This window comes from Dendrobates tinctorius, unplaced genomic scaffold, assembly GCF_039654945.1.
Source record: "Dendrobates tinctorius isolate UK_male_01 unplaced genomic scaffold, ASM3965494v1 ptg000120l, whole genome shotgun sequence".
NCBI classification, from domain to species: domain Eukaryota; kingdom Metazoa; phylum Chordata; class Amphibia; order Anura; family Dendrobatidae; genus Dendrobates; species Dendrobates tinctorius.
The window spans coordinates 26,235,866-26,262,212 of NW_027361788.1; the positions used below are offsets into that span (position 1 = coordinate 26,235,866).

At 42.5% G+C, this 26,347-nt stretch overlaps 1 protein-coding gene and 1 long non-coding RNA gene across 2 annotated transcripts in view; one reads left to right on the plus strand and one right to left on the minus strand.

Annotated features, from left to right (window-relative positions):
* Positions 1 to 25,399, plus strand: LOC141101702 (uncharacterized). Its single transcript, XR_012235010.1, has 3 exons — positions 1 to 62; positions 20,082 to 20,194; positions 24,720 to 25,399. It is a non-coding gene; the product is annotated as an uncharacterized lncRNA (long non-coding RNA).
* COL27A1 (collagen type XXVII alpha 1 chain) overlaps positions 1 to 26,347 on the minus strand; it is a 460,501-nt gene that overhangs the window by 59,432 nt on the left and 374,722 nt on the right. The window contains exons 42-48 of the mRNA XM_073590987.1: positions 19,406 to 19,462; positions 17,835 to 17,888; positions 17,297 to 17,350; positions 15,679 to 15,732; positions 15,172 to 15,225; positions 14,382 to 14,489; positions 14,199 to 14,306 (exon numbers count right to left, since the gene is read on the minus strand). Coding sequence (XP_073447088.1) covers positions 14,199 to 14,306; positions 14,382 to 14,489; positions 15,172 to 15,225; positions 15,679 to 15,732; positions 17,297 to 17,350; positions 17,835 to 17,888; positions 19,406 to 19,462 — 489 coding nt within the window. The remainder of the gene's footprint in view (positions 1 to 14,198; positions 14,307 to 14,381; positions 14,490 to 15,171; positions 15,226 to 15,678; positions 15,733 to 17,296; positions 17,351 to 17,834; positions 17,889 to 19,405; positions 19,463 to 26,347) is intronic.

Here is a 26,347-nt window from a genome sequence, read left to right on the forward strand (position 1 = left end):
TCTAGGATACGACAGCATTGCATAAGCACAGGCCAGAAGAGGACCAAGCAAGGGAGTCAGAAGTAAGCGATTATAATGTGTTTTTTAACCTATCAAATCCACAGAAAAGTTGGTACCAAAATCTGCAAGATTTGGTAATAATTTGCTGCTGTGAATGCCTTTGCGATTTCTAGTAGTACTACTGTAAAACTTAAGCAATTCATCCTGGTGCATTTGCACTTAAACAAAACACTACAGGCTGCTTTCTACAGACAGCCGGGTTGTCTGACCTGTCACTCTTCAACCTTTCTCTACTCTCCTGAATGCTCATCCAATTCTTATTTGCTTTTACTTGATTAGATGTGAGCTTAGTTGAGTGTCCAAGAGAAAAGAGAGAGGCAGCAGACAGCGGTCTGCGCAGCTTGCAGTGTTTTGTAATTCATGGAAGCAACAGAACACAAAGCTATCCTAAACATTCCTGCTATAGACACCGTTCTCTGATATTTTTTTCAGTGCATTAACTTTTCCACTTACAGCAATCACAATGTAGATGTTATTAATCTCCCTAATGAAAAACAAAAGACAACTTGGAAGATTCAAGTTGAAAGGTTGAGGAGTGATAAGCATCCACTGCTGGTGGTGATCACATGCTTAATTTTCACCCATTATGAAATTTAGAAGTAAACTTTTTAAGTGAAGCTCCCACTATAGACCGTTTGTGGGTTTTATTTAGTGAGCGTAAACCTGCTTACAGTATGCCAAAAGAACATAGGTGGTTCTCACAGAAAGCGACGGGAAGGATACAGCACGTCTATACTGCGGACTTGGGACATATTAGGTCTTTTATCACGTGGAAACCAAAGTTTTAATTGCTCACCTTTATGGCTCTGCTGGTGACACAGAGCAGATACAGTCATACATACTGAAAGTAACTGAGGTCATGATAAAGACTAAGGTCCACATTGTCACCCTTGCTTATGGATATTATTCACCCAGACCAAGCGGGTTTCAGGAAGGCAGAGAAGCTAGGGACAATACTACCAAGGCTCTGAACCTTATACATAGAGTTAGAATAAAATTCCAGCCCAGGGGCGGACACTGACAGCTTGGGGCCCCTGTGTAAGAAGTGTCTGGGACCCCCTCCTTTTATGGTGACAAAGCTACATAGATATACGGTACATAAAGAAATATATAGTCACACACACATACATGTATATATTACATAGTCTCCTTTATTATGTATAGTGCCATCCCTTATTATACAGTAACCTCTCTTGTTATCTACAGCACCGTCCCTTACATATTGGATTTTATAGAGTCCTGTTTTTTATTACATACCGTCCTGTTATGTTAGCTGTATAATATAATGATGGCTGATGGAGCATGGGAAATCTTTATTTTCTAATGGAGGAGCTGAAGGACTGGTAGTCTGGTCACCGGCTCCTCCATCAGCAGTCATTTTATATCTAACAAGCGAGGGGACTATGTAATAAAAGAGAATGCTGTGAATAACAAAAACAAGAATACAGGTAAGAGACAGCACTGTACATAAGGGTATGTGTACACATTGTGGATTGGGCTCAGGAATTTCCTGAGCGGATTCTGCATCTCTTGGCAGTATCCGCAGGTCAAAATCCATGCGTTTTTTATGCAAATTTTGTGCGGATTGTCATGCATTTTTGGCCTGCAGTTTTCTATAATGAAATGGGTGTAGAAACTCAGCGGAATCCGCACAAAGAATTGACATGCTGCGGAAAATAAACCGCTGCGGATTCAGTGTGCATGTGAACAGCAATTTTATTTTTCCATTGGTTAACATTGTATGGCCAAACACTTGCGGATCTGCAGCGATTCCGCACAGAAAATCCGCTGCGGATCCGCAACAAATCCGCAAAGTGTGCACATACCCTAACAGTAGAGGAAGCTATATACAGTGCCTTGCGAAAGTATTCGGCCCCCTGGAACTTTTCAACCTTTTCCCACATATCTTGCTTCAAACATAAAGATACCAAACATAAATTTTTGGTGAAGAATCAACACCAAGTGGAACATAATTGTGAAGTTGAACGAGATTTATTGGTTATTTTAAATTTTTGTGGAAATGCAAAAACTGAAAAGTGGGGCGTGCAATATTATTCGGCCCCTTTAACTTAATACTTTGTTGCGCCACCTTTTGCTGCCATTACAGCTGTAAGTCGCTTGGGGTATGTCACTATCAGTTTTGTACATCGAGAGACTGAAATTCTTGCCCTTTCTTCCTTGGCAAACAGCTCGAGCTCAGTGAGGTTTGATGGAGACCGTTTGTGAACAGCAGTTTTCAACTCTTTCCACAGATTCTCAATTGGTTTCAGGTCTGGACTTTGACTTGGCCATTCTAATACCTGGATACGTTTATTTGTGAACCATTCCATTGTAGATTTTGCTTTATGTTTGGGATCATTGTCTTGTTGGAAGACAACTCTCCGTCCTAGTCTCAGGTCTTTTGCAGATTCCAACATATATTCTTCGAGAATGGTCCTGTATTTGGCTCCATCCATCTTCCCTGTCCCTGCTGAAGAAATGCAGGCCCAAACCATGATGCTGCCACCACCATGTTTGACAGTGGGGATGGTGCGTTCAGAGTGAAGAGCCTTTACGCCAAACATATCATTTGGCATTGTTGCCAAAATGTTCGATTTTGGTTTCATCTGACCAGAGCACCTTCTTCCACATGTTTGGTGTGTCTCCCAGGTGGCTTGTTGCAAACTTTAAATAGCACTTTTTATGGATATCTTTGAGAAATGGCTTTCTTCCTGCCACTCTTCCATAAAGGCCAGATTTGTGCAGTATACGACTGATTGTTGTCCTATGGACAGACTGTACCACCTCAGCTGTAGATCTCTGCAGTTCATCCAGAGTGATCATGGGCCTCTTGGCTGCATCTCTGACCAGTCTTCTCCTTGTTTGAGATGAAAGTTTAGAGGGACGGCCGGGTCTTGGTAGATTTGCAGTGGTATGATACTCCTTCCATTTCAATATGATCGCTTGCACAATGCTCCTTGGGATGTTTAAAGTTTTGGAAATCATTTTGTATCCAAATCCGGCTTTAAAATTCTCCACAACAGTATCACAGACCTGCCTGTTGTGTTTCTTGGTCTTCATGATGCTCTCTGTGCTTCAAACAGAACCCTGAGGCTATCACAGAGCAGGTGCATTTATATGGAGACTCGATTACACACAGGTGGATTATACTTATCATCATTAGTCATTTAGGACAACATTGGATCATTCAGAGATCCACAATGAACTTCTGGAGTGAGTTTGCTGCACTGAAAGTACAGGGGCCGAATAATATTGCACGCCCCACTTTTCAGTTTTTGACTTTCCACAAAAATTTAAAATAACCAATACATTTCGATCAACTTCACAATTGTGTCCCACTTGTTGTTGATTCTTCACCAAAATTTACATTTGGTATCTTTATGTTTGAAGCATGATATGTGGGAAAAGGTTGAAAAGTTCCAGGTAGCCGAATACTTTCGTAAGGCACTGTAATAAGGGACAGCACCATATATAACTATAGAGGATGGTATGTAATAAGGGATGGTGTTATACATAATAAAACAGGAAACTATGTAACCAAGGATGGTGTTATACAGAATTAGTGAGTACACTATATACTAAGGGACTGTGTTATATATAATAAGTAAGTACACTATATACTAAGGGACTGTGCTATGTATAATGAGTACACTTTATACTATGGAACTGTGTTAGACATAATAAGTGATAATATCTTCCTCCACCTCCCCCTCTTCCTAAATCCATTATAAATCCAACTTCCTTGCATCCAAATCCCCCACACCCCTCATTGTCCTCTCTCCCACCCATAAGTGCCAATTCCACCACCTCCATCATTGCCTCCCCCCACCACCCCCCATCATTGCCCATTCCACCATCATTGTCCTTTCCACTACCACCCTCATTGCCTTTTCCCCTACCACCCCCATCACTGCCCAATCCACCACCTCCATCATTTCCTCCTCCCGTACCACCCCATCATTGCCCTTTCCACCACCTCCATCATTGCTTTCTCCCCCACCACCCCCATAATTGCCCTCTCCATCACCTCCAACATTGCCTCCTTCCTCTCCATCCCCATCATTGTCTTTTCCACTGCCACCATCATTGCCTTCTCCCCACCACCCCATCATTATCCATTCCACCACCTCCATCGTTTCCTCCTCCCTCACCACCCCCATCATTGTCCTTTCCACTGCCACCATCATTGTCCTTTCTACAACCATCATTGTTTTTTCCCCCACCTCCATCATTTCCTACTCCCCACCACCCCCATTACTGACCTTTTGACCTCCATCATTGCCTTCCCCTCTACCACCCCCCATCATTGCCCATTCCACCATCATTGTCCTTTCCACTACCACCCTCATTGCCTTTTCCCCTACCACCCCATCATTGCCCAATCCACCACCTCCATCATTTCCTCCTCCCGCACCACCCCATCATTGCTCTTTCCACCACCTCCATCATTGCTTTCTCCCCCACCACCCCCATAATTGCCCTCTCCATCACCTCCATCATTGCCTCCTTCCCCTCCATCTCCATCATTGTCTTTTCCACTGCCACCATCATTGCCTTCTCCCCACCACCCCCATCATTACCCATTCCACCACCTCCATCGTTTCCTCATCCCTCCCCACCCCCATTATTGTCCTTTCCACTGCCACCATCATTGTCCTTTCTACAACCATCATTGTCTTTATTGACCTTTTGACCTCCATCATTGCCTTCTCCCCGACCACCACCATCATCATTGCCCATTCCACCACCTCCATCATTTCTTCCTCCCCCACCCCCCATTATTGCCCTTTCCACCACCCCCATCATTGTCCTTTCCTCCACCTCCATCATTGCCTTCTCCCCATCACCCCATCATTGCCCTCTCCTCCACCTACACAAAGCACCATTCACCTCCCTGCACGTTCCCCTGCAGCGCCACACGCGCGCACATGCACGCTCGCTCACACACACACACACACACACACACACACACACACATGCACGCATCTCTCACCTCTCAAAGGCTTTTGGCAGAGAGGTGAGAGGTATTTTTGGTATTTCATGGATTAGACACTCCGTAGCCTAGGTTTAAAGTCTAAGATGTTTCGATGGATTTCCGCCCTGCTGAATGCCAGAGTGAAAGTAAGTGGAGTTCTGTTACGGGACTTGAACATATGCAATGGTACATGCCAAGGGTGCCTGCTTTCGTCTTTAATTTTTATACTTACTATGGAACCTTTACTTTGAAGGGTTTGGTTTAACATTATGGGGCCTAGCATCCACAGTGCACCTCTCAAGATTAAGGCTAAAGCCCCCGGTACACATAGCGATATCGCTAGCAATATCGCTGTAACGTCACTGGTTTTGTGACGTAGCAGCGATATTGCTAGTGATATCGCTATGTCTGATACTTACCTCCGACCGGATCCCCCGCGCTCATCGCTGGTCGCGCGAGAACGTCCTGGATCATTTCTCGTCCGGCGCTTCCTGCTGGGCTTCCTGTGGCGCCAACGAGCGACGCGTGGACGTGGGCGGGAGGACGTCAGGATTGCCGCGTCTGACAGGTAACGACCCCCGACCCCTGCTATGTCGCTGGTGAGATCTGCCTGTGTGGCAGCTCACTAGCGGCCACTTAGCGATGCACCAGCGATCCATATCGTTGTCGGGATCGCTGGTGCATCGCTAAGTGTAACGGTACCCTTACGCAGACAACCTGCTTTTGTTCATCACCAACCCGGCCATTTCTTTGCTGACGGTAGAATTTCATTTATACAATGGCCTTTTCAACTTTAAAACAAATTTCTCCAAGTTGGAAATCATGAATGTTAATATCCCTTCGTCTACTGTAGCGCCCTTGAAAAAAGCTTTTTAGTTTTAAGTGAGCTAATTCAGCTTTAACATATTTTGGGATCTTTTTACCAAGACACATAGATCTGACATACGTTCAGTTATATATATTTTTGCCTAGCGGCATTAAATCAATGTATGATTTTTAGAGGTGCTGGTATTTTCTTTTTTAGTATATTGCATGTTCTGTCCTTTTATTTGGCACAGGTGATTTTAATTAGCAGGAGACTGAAAAGTGGGTCCAGACAATTTTTCCTCTCATTTGAGCACTTTAGGAAGGCGAGTTTTAAAGCTCCTCTCATTCGGTCTTGGTGAAGTGGTGGCCATTGTTGCTATGACTTTGTATTTGTGGGGCGGTGCAATCTCTGCAGCTCCTTAAGGGTGTGTGCACACGTCGCGGATTCTGCTGCGGATCCGCAGCAGATTTGGCCCTGCGGATCCGCAGCAGTTTCTGCTGCGGTGTACAGTACCATTTAATTCAATGCAAATTGAAAAATGCTGTGCCCACAGGTGCGGAATTTTCCACGCGGATTTAAATGCGGAACGCATGTCGCGTTTGGAGAGCCCCTGATGTACCTAAACAGTGGAAACCCCCCCATAAGTGACCCCATTTTGCAAACTAGACCCCCCATGGAACTTATCTGGCTGTGTGGTGAGCACTTTGAACCCCCAAGTGCTTCACAGAAGTTCATAACGTAGAGCCATGAATATAAAAAATCATTTTTTCCACAAAAATGATCTTTCTGCCCCCAATTTTTTATTTTCCCAAGGATAACAGGATAAATTTGACCCCAAAAGTTGTTGTGCAATTTGTCCTGAGTAAGCTGATACCCCATATGCGGGGGTAAACCACTGTGATCACCTTACTGCAATCTTTGGGAGGCAGAATGAACAAATACACAAAAGGTGAAGAATTGGTTTTATTTTTTACACTGTTCCTCGTTCGGTATAAGTGATTAGGCGACTCTATTCTTCGGGTTGGTGCGATTACAGATATACCAGATTTATATCCTATTTTTATGTTTAGCTTCTGTCACACACTAAAAGACACTTTTTTTTTGTAAGACGTTTTTGCATTTCCATATTTTGAGAGCTATAATTTTTCCATATTTCGGCCCACAGAGTCACGTGAGGGCTTGTTTTTTAGCGGGACAAGCTGCCTTTTTTATTGGTACCATTTTCAGGTACATGACATTTTTTGATAGATTTCTATTCTGATTTTTGTGGAGGCAGAATGAACAAAAACCAGCAATTCAAGAATTGTTTTTTTTTCTCCATTCTGCGTGTGGTAAAATTGGTAAGGCAGCTTTATTCTTCGGGTCAGTACGATTACAGCGATGCCACATTGATATCTTTTTTTTATGTTTTGGCGCCTTTACACAATAAAAACTTTTATAGAAAAAATAATTATTTTAGCTTTGCTTTTTTCTGAGAGCTATAACTTTTTTATTTTTCCGCTGATGGAGCTATATGGCGGCTTGTTTTTTGCGGGACAAGATGGTGCTTTCAGTTATACTATTTTTATTTACATTCATCTTTTTTATCGCGTTTTATTCCACCTTTTCCAAGCGGTATGATGATAAAGCATAATTTGCTACTTTTTTTACGGCGCTCACTGAAGGGGTTAACTAGTGTGACACTATTAAAGATCGGATTTTTACGGACGCGGAAATACTAAACGTGTACTTTTTTGTTTATTTAATTGTTTTACATACAAATGTGTATTAGTGGATTTTGTTATTATTTTTTAATATTTTTTTTAAAACAATGTTTTCTTTTTTTACCTGGTCCCTTTATGGGACTTTCACTTTTTTTTTTTTTTTTACTTTGATTGCAGGTATAATACATTGCAATGAACTAGCATTGCAGTGCATTAATACCTATATTGAAAGCTGTGAGCATGGTCTCAGAGGCTTTCAGTAGCTTGATGACCCGTGGGTGACCATGGCAACGATCGGGGCGCAGGCGCCGGGAAAGGTCAGGGAGGCCCAGCGGCTGTGCACTGCAGTACTTTACTCTGCCCTCAACAGGGCAGATCAGTACGCGGCACAAAGCAAGCAGGACGACGACATCGCATGAAGATGGGAGGTGCCGGACCCGGGATCTGTGACACCCATCGAATCGGTGAGTATAATAAAAATTGTTTTTCTTCTCTTTCAGGTTGGGACTGGGGGCTTATCTACAGCATTATAGAATACTGTAGATAAGCCCCAAAAGGCAGCGGCCGCATCTTATAGTGGCCAAAACAGGTGACAGGTTCCCTTTAACAACTGCATTCATGACTCACTACATGGACACAATTCACACCTCCACCAGAAGGATTCCAGATAACTTCAGAAAGAACATCATTCCCACTGCCGCTCCATTTGTAAGAAAATACCTAGTTTGATTTCCTTGGCTTATCTTTAGAAGGCATCACACCTCCCACCTCATGAACAAATGTGCTACTGTAGTATCCCTTAGGGTCCCGTTACACTAAACGACGCACCAGTGATCCCGACAACTATACGACCTGGTCAGGATCGCTGGTGCGTCGCTACATGATTGCTGGTGAGCTGTCAAACAGGCAGATCTCACCAGCGATCAGGACAAGCGAGAACGCTGGTATCCAAGGTAAACAGCAGGTAACTAAGCGCCGCGCGCTTAGTTACCCGCTGTGTACCTTGGATACCAGCGTGCTCGCACTGGGAGCTGGTATCCAAGGTACACAGCGGGTAACTAAGCGCACGCGGCGCTTAGTTACTCGCTGTTTACCTTGGATACCAGCTTACAGCGCGAGCATGCTGGTATCCAAGGTACACAGCGGGTAACTAAGCGCACGCGGCGCTTAGTTACTCGCTGTTTACCTTGGATACCAGCTTCCAGCGCGAGCATGCTGGTATCCAAGGTACACAGCGGGTAACTAAGCCACGCGCGCGCTTAGTTACCCGCTGTTTTCCTTGGATACCAGCTCCCAGCATCTGTTTACAGCGCTGGTAGCTCGCTGATCGTTGGTCTCCCGCAGCCACACGCAGCTATGCATGCTGGCCAGCGGGAGACCAGCGATCAAACAATGGCTCAGGACATTCCTGCACGATCAGCGATACCCGGCGGGGGGGCCGGTCACTGATGCGTGCCACACACAGCGAGATCGCTGATGCGTCACAAAATCGGTGACTCATCAGCGATCTCGCTTAGTGTGCAGTACCCCTTAGGGTCCTGTTACACTAAACAACGCACCAACGATCCCGACAATGATACGACCTTGTCAGGATCGCTGGTGCGTCGCTACATGATCGCTGGGGAGCTGTCAAACAGGCAGACTCACGAGCAATCATGACCAGCGAGGACGCTGGTATCCAGGGTAAATAGTGGGTAACTAAGCTTAGTGTGAAGTACCCCTTAAATGTTGTGCTTTTTTCTTATTAATCTATTTGTAATTTTGCCTGAAGAAGGAGCCTCTTCGCTCGGAAAGCTTGCAAACATATTTTCTGGTTAGCCAATAAAGGTATCACTCCAAGAAGAGTTTTGTCATCATTGGGCAGAAAAGTATTTACATCGATTTTTCTGGCTAACACGATATCACAATATAATTTGTTATTGTACGTAATTTTTTTCCTGAATAAATTTATATCACCAAATAAAATAAGTCACTGGCTAATTTAGATGCGATCATGTAACAGCGTAGTCGACACCTGCCTGCTTAATGTGAATTTTTGTTTTTCAAAACACATTCAATTCAGTATGTAAACTAGGGGGCAGGTCAGTGAGGAATCAGTGACCTGTCAGAAGCCATACAGATGAATATGTAAGCATAGCACCACATGAAGACCCCCCCACACACACACAGGCCACCCCAGAGCACGAGTCTCATTAACTGAAAACGGACAATAAAGATTAAACAACAACCACAAGACGGATTTCATCAAGCAAGGTATCATTTTAATCAGTATAATGGCGCCGACTTGACACTGTAGGTTACTCAGCACAATCCTGCTGACAGGTTCCCTTTAAATCATCCAAAATCTTCAGGTGTTATAGCTTTGCCCAACTTCAGATCTTATTACATTGCCTCGTACCGTCTAGGATATTAGGATATTGGACTCGTGTAGGAATGGCACTGGAAAAGCATGGGTTGGAATTGAGTAAAGCTTTACAGCTGTCCCTCTCATATAAGCTCCCTGGTTAGAACCATCTTTGGTCAAAGTGGTTAAAACACATCCCACAAATAGGGCTATCGTTGCTTATTGTTCCCTTCCCGCTGTGCATGACCACATTATGCTGCAATACTTCTTTATGTTTCCCATTTTGGGTAATCCTCTTTCCTCCCGGGGTCTTGCCGACTGTGTTTTTCGATTCTTTGTAAAACAGGGGTCACTTCAAACTTTGTCATTTTGGAGCAGGACACCTCTGGCCTTCAAAGGACCATCTCCTTGGTGTTTCTTCACCATCCACCCTGGACATCTGGAGAATAAGTTGCATTTTTTCCAGTCACTCCCTCCCAGATCCTTGTATCATACCATAATCAGAAAACGACATTTGAGACAGCTTGCTTGAGTGCAGGACCTCTGAGGTACACTTTGTCTTTATCAAACACTCTGCTGACTGACCTTCCAGTCACCAGGCTTCATACACAGTGGGAAGGGGATTTGGGCTTCTCTATCGAACGATCAATTAAGGGGAATTTTCTCTTTAGCACATAAAGTGTTGATCTGTTCTCATTTTCATGAGGCCAGTTATAAATTATTATCTCTATGGTATAGAGTTCAGATTCTACTACACTCTATTTCCTGAGGCTAGCCCCATGAGTTGGCGATATGGCGATGAGGAGCTGATCTGCTACATATTTTTTGGTCATGTAAGTTAATCACACCTTTTTGGGACAAAGTACAATCAGTGATATGAAGGTTCACAGACCTTGTGTTTTACTTGACTCTTGCGCTTGTCCTTCTCCATCACTGCGACACCCTGTTAAAAATATACAGGCATTCTATACTGAGGCACTTAATTGTGACGGCTCAGGAGTGCATCCGCTTGCTCTGTAAAAAAATATACCACTCTAACAATCTCCCTTTGGTTCTCTAAAATAAATGGAGTCATGTTGATGGAGGAACTGACAGCTTCAGCTGATAACTCTTACGACTGGTTTAATAAAACTTGGTTTTACTGGCTCTATTTTAGATCTTCTGCCAAATATTGGGCATATATTGATGATCACTGAACATAGGACACTTGGCTTTTTTTAATGCCCCCTCCCTGCCCTTCTTCTTTTGTGTTTCCTCCACTGTTCTCTCCCTCTCTTTCTTCGATCTGCTTCTCTATTGGCTTAGATCTTATGGCCCCTAATATTCACATAATAGTGCACAATGCCGTTGAACATTTCCCATGGTCCACGCACAGATTGTCCTATTGTCTGGCTATAAGTTAAAATCTTTTAAGGGAAAACAAAGGAAATATGACATTTCTGACAGATTAAAAAAAACTCAAACATATTAGGAAAGGTGGAAAACCCTATGTTAGGCTTTAGTACGTCTGACATTCATGATATTATAGTACAGACCACCAGCAGATCTCCTGACCCAGATTCAGCAGCCTTATAGGCTGCTTATTTCAGGTCAGGAAACTTGAGGCCAGTCCGGATGTTACAGCTGTCCCTCTCATATAAGCTCCTCTTCTCGGACCATGAATCTGATGTGTAAAAGTGGCTTAAGGGTGAACTGTAGCTTCTACTGGTGAGGTTAGTTGATCTGGGACCCCCCCCCCCCTCCTCCTCTGTCTTTCACGTGAAAAAGGCTGCAAGAAAAGCTAAAAGGGATTTTCAGAATTAGACAAACGTGGCTGCTTTCTTTCTGAAACCGCACCACACCTGTCCATGGGTTGTGTCCACTGAAGTGAATGAGACTGAGCCACAAAGCTGTTTACCTTGGATACCAGCGTTCTCGCTTGTCCTGATCGCTGGTGAGATCTGCCTGTTTGAGAGCTCACCAGCAATCATGTAGCGACGCACCAGCGATCCTGACCAGGTCGTATCGTTGTTAGGATCGCTGGTGATCTATCACGTGACTGTGACATCACGCAAGGTCCTGCAGCGTTTCTGCACCTTGCAGGCTTTCTCCCTAGCGCGGCGTTTGTACCTCATACAGGCGGCCGTCACAGAGCCACAGACAGGCGTTAGTCACCGGCCGGGACTACGTCTTCCATTAGAATCCTGGTCATTTTGATCCACGATATCAGGTACCGCTCTATATGGACTATTCATGTGAAGGACCTTAAAGTTACCTGCCTGCAAAGCAATATCCCTGTGATTCCAGCGCTCATATGTCACTGTTGACTATAGAAAGGTAACTCACCCTTGGCTCAGTTCTGCATAGAGACACACATTTATCATTCCGGCTATATGATATTAATTGTTATTGTCTAGGTACTTACTTTAGCGCGAGTTTTTACAGTTTTGTTATACTAGCAATAACTTACTGACAGAATCAGGGGAGCTAGGGAATTTAACTTTTTTTTCTAGCAAGTTTCAGGTCCTCCAGAGTATATTGGACTCATTTGTTTCCAGTATATGTTGTATAAAATATATATTTCTTACCATTGGCATCCAATAAAAGCATATACTATGCAGCATACTTACTATATAAAATGTGGCCATGAATGGGGCAGTTTTATTCCTGCCAGAAGCAGCACCACTCTAGTCAATGGCCTGTGGCTGGTACTGCATCTCATTCAAATCATAGCTGCATTACCAGATAATAGCACATTGACAAGAGTGGTGCTATTTCTGATTTAAAAAAACCCAAGCAAAACTAAACCTATTTTTCCTGATTTTATAATTCCCTTTAAAGGGAACCTATCGTGTTCATATGTCCCTGTACATATAACTCAGAGCTGACCTAGTTGCTAGACTGTACAACTGTAGATAACACACATATTCCCTATGCGCAAGTCAGGAGTTTGGAAAATGACCTTCCTAATGCAAAGCAAAGAGGTGGCACATTTCACTGGGACTGGCACTTCCGGTTGGGGGGTATTTAGCAGGATTCATTGCACCAGGTGTATCAGAAGAAAATAATGTCAATAGTTTAAAAGATGCCCAGAACAGGGACCACCCCCCAAAATATGTAACCTTCTTTTATAAAAAGGAAACATTAAAAAAACAAACAAAAAAAACCCCAGAACTTATAGTACAAATCAATTCAGTAAAAACCGTGAAAAGAAAGAAATCTGAAAGAAATCTGCAACCATTTATGTGTGGCCAGAAATGACATTGGAGAGTTGTGTACAGCTGTGCATACACCTCCGGCCAGAAGAGATCCCACAGGGAAAGCACCGCACACTCCTGACATCTGCTGAATGTGCACCATCAGCAACACAATATGGAAGGTTTAATCCGCCTCAAAATCACAACTGTACATTGTTGTAGCATAATAGCCCTCGCTCTGACAGGCAATTTCCGTAGTTTATGGAACTTGTCCACTAGAGGGCAGCAGGTAATAAGGTTTGTCTTAGCCATCTGGCTGAGATTCTTTTGGCATACTGTAATACCAGAGGATACAGAGTATCTGGCGTTATTGGGTCACATGACCAGTGAGGACCGGGTAAAGTGCAGAATGAAACCCAGGGGAGTTGATAATGGCTGTTTTCCACTTTAACATGAGTCAGACTTGCTCCACCTGGATACGCTGAACAGACATAATATTGGAAAGCGAACTCTCCTCATCCGGAGTAAAGACAAACAACATAAAACACAATGTGATGCACCTCCACAAAGAAATCAGACATAACCCCAGTACAACCACCTAATAAGTGTAGCCATCAGGATAGGACAGTATATGGACATGTCTGATTACATGATCAATCGGTGCATGTAATGCTCCTCCTCTGCTCCACCCCCACAGGTTTTAATGTTAAACCCAGAGGGGGGGGTCACAAAATCCCTGAATGGTTCTGTTATACCAGTGGCAATTATCTCCTAAAGCTTCTCTTAGTGCTCCATAGTGATGCCATTTTCTGTCTATCTCAGCTTTTAGCTTCCACTTACTGCCCCTGTTTTTTTATTAATTATGAAAACATTGCTGCTTTCTAAACAAAAAAACCCACAAAAAAACTGTGCCACACTTGGATACAGGTTGTGTTTGGTATTGCAGCCATTCACTTCAATGGAGATCAGCTGCAATACCAGACATAGCCTGCAGACATGTGTGATGCTGTTTTTGGAACAATGCGGCCATGTTTCTGTCAGAACATGGAAAATCAGTGATAATTCATCGCTGGCCAGAACAAGATATCTACTGTAACAAGCTGATTATTAGTAGTGCACACACAGCAATTACCCTGAGTCCAATTGGTCCCTGAGCCCCAGGTAATCCTGGCACACCATTGTTTCCTCGCTTTCCCGACATGCCGGCAGGGCCAATTTCTCCATCATCACCTTGTTCTCCCTAGGAAAAAAAAAATAATGAAATCACGTTTCATCTGTTGGATTGTAAAGTACTACACACAGACAGGACACTTACGCTCAACCCGGCGGTGCCATCTTTCCCTGGTATTCCATCTGGCCCTGGGGGACCCTCATGGCCTTGTCTTCCTACCACTCCCCGTGGTCCAGCCATTCCTACTGCTCCCTAAAAACAAGGATGTACAATCATTTTACAAAGGTGAAACCTTTCACAAAAACACACAATCCTTGGTCTCTGCCTCTTGCTTTTCCTGATTAACCGCTGCCATGAACCGTAAGTGATGCCGAAATATATAAAGTGATCTACTCTCCGAGGCACTGAGCTTCCATACAGGTCACTGAGCTCAGAGGGGATACCTAATTTATTATAGGAGGTAGATTATGTCTTACAAAACAAACCTCTACTGCAGAACCTCGTTTAAAAAAGACAAGCAGGAACTTCCTGGCAGCATCTGAAACTTGGCTAATATACAATGCAGCTGCTGCATAACCTCTCTGAGAGAGAGAGAGAGACAAACTTTCTGAAGTGATGAGATGTGCATGTAGCGCCATCTCTTGGTGGCGTCTAGTACGTTTCAGTCTGTGTGACATAAATATGAAGAGTGTGAAACATTTAGCTCGATCCTTTTGATCTGCAGGGAGATAATCCGCTGCTAGATGACTTCTTCAGTTGCTTACTCTGCCCTCCCCATAGAGAACACAGGAAAGCTTGGCCAAGTATTATTATGTATGGGAGAGTTGGGACAGATATTGAATGGCCAGCCGCATTGTATGGGCCACAATGAGTCGCAAACACAATGGGATTTGCTATTCTAGATATGAATTTTCTTGTGGGGAACTTTACTTACAGGTGGTCCACGTGAGGCGGCTTCTCCCGATTTTCCTGGTTTTCCCGTTAAACCCTGATAAAAGTGAAATGACACTGTATATAAGGCTAGTTGAAGTCTACATTGTTTTCTTCTACACTTTAACCTGAAATTCAGAGCTCACAATTATGAAGTTTTAGAAACAAAGACAGATCTCATTAATTCACTCAGTGACATAATGCCCAAATACTGAAAGGCCATCCTAAGACTTCTGTTCATACAAATTGATAACTACCTCCATAATCATTGGTTGGCAATTTACTGAAGAGAAAATGGACTCTATACGATGGTGATATCTCTGGATACACGATAAACAAAATGGAAGCAATTTTTGGTGAAAATCTGTCAGGAGCAATTATATTCAACTCTCACAAGGAGGACACACAAGCTGGTAAACTCCTGTCATAATGAATAGATAACATTAATTGCTTGCTACTCTGGCAGTAGTAGCCTGTAGCTACCATGACTATGTGACTAATCACAACCTACCATCATGCCTTTGGATCCCTTTAACCCCTGAAAACCTCGTGGTCCAGGATGGCCCTGCAAAAAAAATAAAGAAAGATGTAACTCTTCAAATACCGTATATACATGCATATAAGCTGAGATTTTCAGCCCATTTTTTTGAGCTGAAAGTCCCCCTCTCGGCTTATACGCAAGTCATATAGCCAGGGGGAAGGTGGGGGAGGAGCGGGGGTGTCACATCATACTCAACCCCCTGGCGCGGTCTCTGCAGCCCCCCCTGCTTGTCCCACGGTCTCCCTTCCTTCCTACAGCGGTCACATGGTGCCGCTCAGTCATGAATATGCACATATTTTTTACTTTAATGAGCGGTACCACGTGACCGCTGAAGGAAGGAAGGGAGAACAGGGCTGCAGAGACCGCGCCATGGGGAGGTATTATGCTATATTCACCTGTCCTGGTTCCAACACTGCTCGCCGCTGCCAGTGACGTTCAGATAGCAGAGGGCGCAATGATGTAGTTAGTGCGTGCCCTCTGTCTGAACAGTCACAGAGGGACCCGGTGGGCAGACAGCTGCGAGCAGCGTTGGTACCGAGACAGGTGAATATCTCAGGTGCTGGGTCCTGAGCCAGCGAAGACACCTGTCCCCCATAGCGCGCCGGTGTCCCCGCCTGCTCAGCACACCGACACCTGGCCCCTAGTGACGAGAGGCGAGTATGTCTTTTTTTTTTTTTTTTTTTTTTAATACCTGCAGTAGCGGCAGCAGCAATATATGGGGGCATAATCTATGGAGCATCTTATGGGGGCATATTCAATGGAGCATCTTATGGGGGCATATTCAATGGAGCATCTTATGGGGGCATATTCAATGGAGCATCTTATGGGGGCTAGCATATGGGGGCAGCATATGGGGGCATATTCAATGGAGTATCTTATGGGGGCAGCATATGGGGGGATATTCTATGGAGCATCTTATGGGGTAGCATATGGAGCATAATCTATGGAGCATTTTATGGGGCAGCATATGGGGCATAATCTATGGAGCATCTTATTGGGCTATAACCTTTATGGAGCAGCATATGGGGCATATTATTCTATGGAGCATCTTATGGGGCCATTATTAACCTTTGTGCAGCATTATATGTGGTGTATTTTGTATGGAGCATCTTATGGGGCCATCATGAACTGTATGGAGCATCATATGGGGTTCCTGATTCAATATGGATATTCAAAAACATTTAACCTACTGATGTCTCAATTAATTTTATTTTTATTGGTATCTTTTTATTTTTGAAATTTACCAGTAGCTGCTGCATTTTCCACACGAGGCTTATACACGAGTCAATAAGTTTTCCCAGTTTTTTGTGGCAAAATTAAGGGGGTCGGCTTATACACAAGTATATAAGGTACATTACGTGTGCTTTCAGGTATTGTGCACACATTTTACAATGGCAATTTTGGCCACATCGCTTCTACCAACTGAAATCAATAGAAGCCAAAATCCATATAACAAAAAGTAAATAGTAAATGACCTTGTGGCACAATAACGGTGTGTTCACATATCTGCAATTGGGCATACCCCTCACATAAATTGTAAACATTCTTCACAAATGATAGGAATATATAGATACATGCAGGAACTTACTGGTAAACCCTGTTGTCCGGCTTTTCCTCTGGGGCCTTCTGGTCCTTCTTGACCCTGTATAGAAGTATCAAAAAAAAAAAAAAGATTAATATCAACCTGAGAATTAATAAAATTACTTCTAACAACAAATCTGCTGTATCCCGAATGGATAATTAATAATACAGGACAGATTTACTATTCTTATGTGTCCACTCAGAATCCTCTACATAGACTTTACTACTTTACAAAGCTGGCTGCCTGTCGCCACCACTAAGGGGAGCCGAGAAGTTTATATACAGCAGCTCTCCCTTTAGTGGTGCCTACATGAAGGTGCAGGGAATATGGAGCTGTGATCAATAGAAGGATATTCTATATTAAATGAGCAGATAATAAAAAACCTAAGATGGAAAAGCGACATGCTGTTGAAGGACGTTCAGTTTTGCTCTGCATATTTGGACAGATTTATGATAAATTAGTGTATATGTCATACATGTTTCAGCCCTAGTACTTATAGAAAGTAAGCCACATCATAAAAAATCTGGTCAGTGCATCAACTCACAGGGTATCCTGGGTCCCCCGATTCCCCTCTGTCTCCACGATCACCAACAGGTCCCTAAAAAATGATAATGGGTTGCATCAGGTCGTGTGAGTTTCTGTACCGTTATTTTGTTGGGCACTAGACAAAGTCCTAAAATCTATTTCTGACTCACTAACAAGTTGGTCAAGAACTTGGGACAAGGAGCTCTCCCCCACAAAAAAAAAAAAAAAATCACCTCCTGCTGGACCAGTTCTGGCTGTAGAGGGAGGATGAGCAAATGCAGATACATTAATTGACTAATATATGCGTCTTGCCCAGGCTGTGCATGGGGATCTAGTCTAGTGTTGGTGTGAGTAAGATTAAGAAAACTCAAAAGTGAGCAATAATACACATGCATATATAATCATTGTAACTAAATGGTGACCGAAATCACACCATAAGTGAGAAGGAGCATCCTATATAGGTGCATGTGTATGCTGGACTATTATATAGTGACTAGTGACCGTGCTGGGATAAGGTGCTATATGAGCATCCTCATCTGCTAACAGAGTTTCAACGGCGGTGCTTAAGAAACATGTTCGAGTCGCCGTGGCTGCATGTCTTACGGCTGTTAGACAGCCGCAACACATGCATGTATTGCCTGTTTGTTAGGACATGCAGGAGCTGAGAGTCAAACATTTTTCGAGCACGCAGAAGACACTCGATTAGCACACGTGCATACTCAGATAACACCTTATCCCAGCACATTCGATCATCACTAACAGTGACCCATCAGTAATATTGCATGATAACAAAAATGAACAGAAAACCGACAAAGAGGCCAATAATATTTAAGTGAAAAGTAAATCAAGAACTTTATTGATCAAGAATTTGGTGCACGGGGGGAATAAAAACAACCAGAAGAAAAGCGGACGCTAATGCAAGTGGTAAACATGTATAATATAATCAAAAACCATAGATGATACATAGGTGCATCCATTTTCTGATACCCTTCTATTTAATATGACATTACTATTAATTCACAAGTGTGCTGTATAACCAATAGGTGTGTTTTGATACCTAGCAGCGACTTTCTTATACATACAGTGACTTGCGAAAGTATTCGGCTCCCTGGAACTTTTCAACCTTTTCCCAGATATCATGCTTCAAACATAAAGATACCAAATGTAAATTTTTGGTGAAGAATCAACAAGTGGGACAGAATTGTGAAGTTGAACAAAATTTATTGGTTATTTTAAATTTTTGTGGAAATTCAAAAACTGAAAAGTGTTGATGATTCTTCACCAAAAATTTACATTTGGTATCTCTATGTTTGAAGCATGATATGTGGGAAAAGGCTGAAAAGTTCCAGGGAGCCGAATACTTTCCAAAGACACTGTATCTTTTATACTTCTGTATCATCTATGGTTTTTGGTTATATTATATATGTTTACCAGTTGGATTAGCGTCTGCTTTTCTTCTGGCTGTTTTTATTCCCCCGGTGCATCAAATTCTTAATCAATAATGTTCCTGATTTACTTTTAACTTAAAGATTATTGGCCTCTTTGTCAGTTTTCTCTTAGTTTTGATTCTTAGTGTGAATAAGGTCTTACTCTATCTCCAGGAGCACCGGGGGCACCTTCCGTTTTGCCATCTTCCCCTTGTTCTCCCTGTAAACAAATCAAATGATATATTACATATGGATATGGACATAGTAATAATGACATGACACAATCTAGCCAATCTATTCCACATTGCAAAAGACGAGTTGGGAAACGCTGGTGCCACCATCATATTCAATACTTGGAGATACGGCATGCACTGCTGCACTGCATGCCGCCCTCCAATATTCAGTTAACTTGTGTGGGAGGGGGAGAGAACAATTTATGTTTAGCTTACATGAATGAGGGAGAAAAAGAGCAATGGGAAGTGACAAGTAAAAATGCAGAGAAGAGGGGCCAGAAAGTAAACATCTAAAGCTATAAATGCACAGAGCAGAAAGACGGGTGTGTTGTATTTGGCTAACGGCCCACACACGGCGCATCTGGAGGCTCCCAAGTGGATGGGAACTTCTCACACCACATATCATGCTGTACATTATAAGGGACTGTATGTGCCATAACTGAAATTAAGGTGTTACATTACAGGCCTGTGATTATATTGTCCTATAAGCTTGCATTCCTGTGGATTTACTGTATCTGTTTTTGTCATTTGATCCAATAGTGATAATCCTGAGACAGAATGGTACATTTACATTATTATCCATGTCCTAATTTCTCCCTGCATTAGATTCTTCTTGGGCTGCTTGGTTGATTGGCTTCAGGAACAATAAGAGCAGCTCAGTCCAGCTGGACCCAGCTACGACATTCATAGAAAGCGACGCGCTAACCACTCGCCAACACGTGAGTCATATCCAGCATTAACTGGTTACAAGAGAGCTGAGTCAGCACATACAGTTGTGCTCAAAAGTTTACATACCCCGGCAGAATTTTTGCGTGCTTGGCCTTTTTTCACAGAATATGAATGATAACACCAAAACTTTTTCTCCACTCAAAGTTAGTGGTTGGGTGAAGCCATTTATTGTCACACTACTGTGTTTTCTCTTTTAAAATCATAATGACAACCCAAAACATCCAAATGACCCTGATCAAAAGTTCACATACCCTGGTGATTTTGGCCTGATAACATGCACAGAAGTTGACACAAATGGGTTTTAATGGCTACTAAAGGTAACATCCTCAACTGTGACCTGTGTGCTTGTAATCAGTGTGTGTGCATAAAAGCTGAGTGAGTTTCTGGGATCCAGACTCTTGCAGTTTTCTTCCAGCCACTGACATTTCTGGATTGCGAGTCATGGGGAAAGCAAAAGAATTGTCAACGGATCTATGGGAAAGGTAGTTGAAGTGTATAAAACATAAAAGGGATACAAAAAGATATCCAAGGAATTGATGATACCAGTCCGCAGCGTTCAAACTGTGATTAACAAATAGAAAATCAGGGGCTCTGTAAAAACAAAACCCCGGTCAGGTAGACCAACAAAAATTTTGAACACAACTGCCAGAAAAATAGTTTGGGATGCAAAGAAAAACCACAAATAACATCAGCTGAAATACTGGACTCTCTGAAAACTAGCGGTGTCGCTGTTTCAAGACGCACAATAAGGAGGCACTCGAAGAAAAATGGGCTGCATGGTCGAGTCGCCAGAAGAAAGCCATTACTGCGCAAATGCCACAAAGTATCTCACCTACAATATGCAAAACAGCACAGAGACCAGCCTCAAAACTTCTGGAACAAGGTAATTTGGAGTGATGAGACCAAAATTTAACTTTTTGGCCACAACCATAAACGTTACATTTAGGGAGAGGTCAACAAGGCCTAAGATGAAAGGAACACCATTCCTACTGTAAAGCACGGAGGTGGATCGCTGATGTTTTGGGGTTATGTGAACTACAAAGGCACAGGAAACTTGGAGGAAAGATGAATTCAGCATGTTATCAGCAAATACTAGAGGCAAATTTGCAATCATCAGCTCAGAAGCTGTGCATGGGACGTACTTGGACGCTCCAACATGACAACAATCCAAAACACAAGGTGAAGTCAACCTGTCATTGGCTGCAGCAGAAGAAAGTGAACGCTCTGGAGTGGCAATCCTAGCCTCCTGACCTCAATATCATTGAGCCACTCTGGGGAGATCTCAAGCGCACAGTTCATACTAGACAGCCCAGGAATTTACAGGAACTGGAGGCTTTTTGACAAGAAGAGTGGGCAGCTTTACCATCTGAGAAAATGAAGAACTTCATCCACAACTAACACAAAAGACTTCAAGCTGTCTTTGATGTTAGAGGGGGCAATACACAGTATTAAGAAATGGGGTATGTGAACTTTTAATCAGCATCATTTGGATGTTTTGGGTTGTCATTATGATTTAAAAAGAGAAAAAAACAGTAGTTTGTCAATAAATGGCTTCACCCAATCACTAACCATGGTGTTATCATTCATATTCTCTGAAAAAAGGCCATGAAAGCAAAAGTTCTGCCGGGGTATGTAAACTTTTGAGCACAACTGTATGTGAGAGGATCATGTATGAGGGGTTTCTGCTGCCAACCCTGAACCTACCAAATGTTCTCAGAACATATTGTGTGCCCACTGCTTGTGGGCGTAAGAAGAGTCTTTTTTACATCCAGTAGTGATAGCTATGCAGTGACGATATCACTGACCAATGCTGGTTCCCTATGTACATTGCATTTAAAGTGAAGCTGTCCGGTGATCTCTCCAGCCCTGTTTGAGAGAAGGATATGACAGCAGGAGAGCAGATATATTGGAATACACAATTTTGAAAAGGATTATTTTATAAAAACTTAGTAAATCTTAATAAATAATGGCAGGATGCCCATGAGAGACAGAAACAGTCCGACTTACCCCACACTATACACAGATTTAGGCCTCATTCAGACATCATTTGTTTGCGTATGAGTGCTATCCATGTTTTTCACATGTAGCACTTATACCTGCAATAGTCTATGGAGTAGTTCACATATCTAAACTTTTCCTCAGACTAGGTGGTCTGTGTAAAATTGCAGAGACATATCAGATATTGATCAGAGTGTTGGATCAAAATCATCAATGCAAATCTATGGGTCAATGAAAAAATAAGAACAGTACTCAGACACACCTTGAAAGAGCTGGATCCTGGTTGTCCTTGTTTGGGGATTGGGGGAATCCTTACCCCGCAGCCTGGACTCCTTCGACTTATATGCATAGAATATAGCCTATACGTCTGATGAATTGTCTACACCCGAAATGTTAACGCAATACTGTACTTACTTCAGTGTAACCAATGGATATGAAATACTGACAGTACATCCAATTTGAATCATCTCCAAGTGCAGTTAGGTGTGCAATTCCTTCACTCTGTCTACTATTAGCACTCAGATGCCATCCTATCTTAATCAGGAGAAGTAGGAAAAACTTTTTTTTTTCCTCAGAGAAAAACTGATATATATATATAAAGTGCTATATAAAGTAGCACTTATATATATATATATATTTATATTTTATATTATATATAACTTTTTTGTCCTCATCAGAGAAAAACTGATATATATAAAGTGCTATATAAAGTTGCACTTTATATATATATTTTTTTCTACTGGCTAACACGGTACCAAACCACTTTTTTAGTTTTAGAAAAACTGATGAAACTCTGACAAAACTTGGATGTCACACTGATGAAAATCACTGAAGAAACATGTCCGTTTTTTTAACGTACAACAAAAATGGATATTCTGAATTAGGCCTTAGGCTAAGTTCATACACAGTGCTATTAGCCTAGTCTTTTCTCCTTGTTTTGAATTCATACATCTGACATTCAAGGTCTGAGTACAGGACAGCTGACTGTTGACCTGAACTTTCTGATGATGCTGTAGAGATTTGGTCAGAATCACGGCCCAGTGTGGGCATAACAAATCACACGTCACATGTGTGAAACCGGCTTAATGCTGGGAAAGCTGTCAACTGTTCTGTGTGTGGGTAAACAAGACGTTCTCTGTCCTAGGTGTCCTGTATAGTGAAAAGCGAACATGCTCAGATAAGGTGTTATTCAAAGCATGCTTGGATGTTATCTGAGTATCTGGGGTGTGCTTGAATAATATGTTCGATTTCCCTTGCCTTAATCATTCCTGGCTATTAGACAGTTGTAACACATGCCAGGATTGACTGTTTGTTAGACAGCCGCAAGATATGCAATGATTGTCTGTTTGTTAGACAGCTGCAACACAGGCAGGGATTGCCTGTTTGTTAGACAGCCGCAACACATGCAGGGATTGCCTGTTTGTTAGGCAGCCGCAACACATGCAGGGATTGCCTGTTTGTTAGACAGTCGCAACAAATACGGGGATTGCCTGTTTGTTAGACAGCTGCAACACATGCAGGGATTGCCTGTTTGTTAGACAGCCGCAACACATGCAGGGATTGCCTGTTTGTTAGGCAGCCGCAACACATGCAGGGATTGCCTGTTTGTTAGACAGTCGCAACAAATACGGGGATTGCCTGTTTGTTAGACAGCTGCAACACATGCAGGGATTGCCTGTTTGTTAAACAGCTGCAACACACGCAGGGATCCTCACATGTGCTGCATCTGTCTAACAGCCGCAAAACATGCAGCCGCGGGGAATCGAACATATTATTCGAGCAAGAACAAGATCCTCGGATAACATGTTATCCGAAGATGTTCGCTCATCATTAGTCCTGTATAATCCAATACATGACAGTGCTCATCTTCTCTCCCTCTCCCCAATTCTGGTCCTCAGAAGCCACCAATGGGTCATGTTTTCCGGATTTCCTTAGTATTGGCCAGGTGATGGAATTCTTGCCCATCCAGAATGTAATTATCACCTGGCAATACTAAGGAAATCCTGAAAACATGACCTGTTGGTGGCTGTCTAGGGGGGAACACTGCCTATCATGACCTGCTCTGACATGGGGCAGCAGAGATCACCTGACCGGTTCTATTTAATGGCTTTATTGCACATTACAGCATTGTCCTGTGCTGTGACTCTGCATGGCAACACACCCACACATAGTCCCTATTCGTCTGTATTATGTGTCACTGTATTCTTTCCCTGCATACAATGTTCTGAGAGGAAAATATATTTAATTCAGCATATGGAATCCTTGAGGAAAAAAAATAACCTTTGAATTATATGGCTGTGTGCATGATGTTATAACATTAGTTATACTTGTGCTTTACGTTTCAACAAACCAGATAGCACCCAACATATCCACGTACCAGTCTGAATCCTGCAGTCCATGTGAATCACTACCTTTACCTAAAAAATGTATGACCTAAATGGAAATTTATTTGTAACTTTGAAGATACTTTCCACATTTACCATAAGGTTTCTGCTCTTTTTCCTATGTTGTCCTCAGATAAAACTGCTCTGCCAGGTCTCCAATGCTAATCTAAGTGAATGCAGGTGATGCAAGCTTTTCCTTCTGGCTAATGAATTAGATATGGTTACATACCACAGATCCAGATGATGAAGTCAGATTGAAGCATAATATTGTTGTTGCCAATCCAGACAATGTCCAGGTGACAAGAACCCCAAAACGGTCAAGAACATGTTAACGCCAGAGACACGAGACTCTGCAGAGCAGCCGTGTAGTTACAATCATGATCTCATCAGGTCAGTAGTGAAGAGTTATGGAGGTGACTCAATAACATGCTTGCTGGGAGTCTATTACCGCTCAGTGGGAACCTGCTGACACGTACGTTCCTGAATTAAACCACAGAAACACTGGATTTATTCAGTCTAATGTACTTTTTTTTCTCTTAATACTGTGGATTCATAATTAAACATATAAAATGAGAGTGGGAAGACAAGATGACACTGCTTAACCCCTTAGTGATGGAGCCAATTTGCAGCTTAATGACCGGGCCAATTTTAACAATTCGGACCACTGTCACTTTATGAGGTTATAATTCTGGAACGCTTTAACGGATCCCGCTGATTCGGAGATTATTTTTTGTGACATATTGTACTTCATGTTATTGGTAAAATTTCTTCGATATGACTTGTGTTTATTTATGAAAAAAAATAGTTAATAAATAAAATAGTTAATAAATAACATTTCCCACATGTTTACTTTACATAAGCAGAATTTTGGAAACAAAATTTTCTTTTGTTAGGAAATTATAAGGGTTAAAATTTGACCAGCGATTTCTCATTTTTACAACAAAATTTACAGAACCTTTTTTTCAGGGACCACATAACATTTGAAGTCACTTGGAGGGGTGTACATGACAGAAAATACCCAAAAGTGACACCATTCTAAAATCTGCACCCCTCAAGGTGCTCAAAACCACATTCAAGAAGTTTATTAACCCTTTATGTGCTTCACAGGAACTGAACTAATGTGGAAGGAAAAAATGAACATTTAACTTTTTTTCACAAACATTTTACTTCAGAACCAGTTTTTTTTATTTTCACAAATGTAAAAAGGGAAAATTTATGACAAAATTTGTTGTGCAATTTCTCCTGAATGCGCCGATACCCCATATGTGGGGGTAAACAACTGTTTGGTTGCATGGCAGAGCTCGGAAGGGAAAGAGCACTGTTTGACATTTTCAATGCAGAATTGGCTGGAATTGAGATCGGATGCCATGTTTAGATTCCTGCACTGAGCTGATTATCTGGCTCCTGGTTTTGTACAGCTCTTGAATTGTCTTGCATCATCACAACTTAAGGCCCCTGTTGTGAGTTCATTTTTCCCTTCACCATTGAGGTTTGATGAACTCCCTCCTCTGGTGAAGGAAGGTAGTGAGACTGATTAATAAAAACCTGGGCAGCTAGATGATAACTGGGTGGCTGGAATTGAGGACTGGATATAAGGCTGCCGACGCCCTTCTTCCTGGCTGGTGATTTTCCTGCTGGTTTCTTGGAGACCAGTCTGATTCCTGCGTCTCAAAGCTAAGTTTTTCTGCTCTGCTTTGTACTCTTCAGTTGTGTTTTTGTTTTGCCTTGTTTTTTGGGAGTTCTGCCATCCCCGGCCGGGGG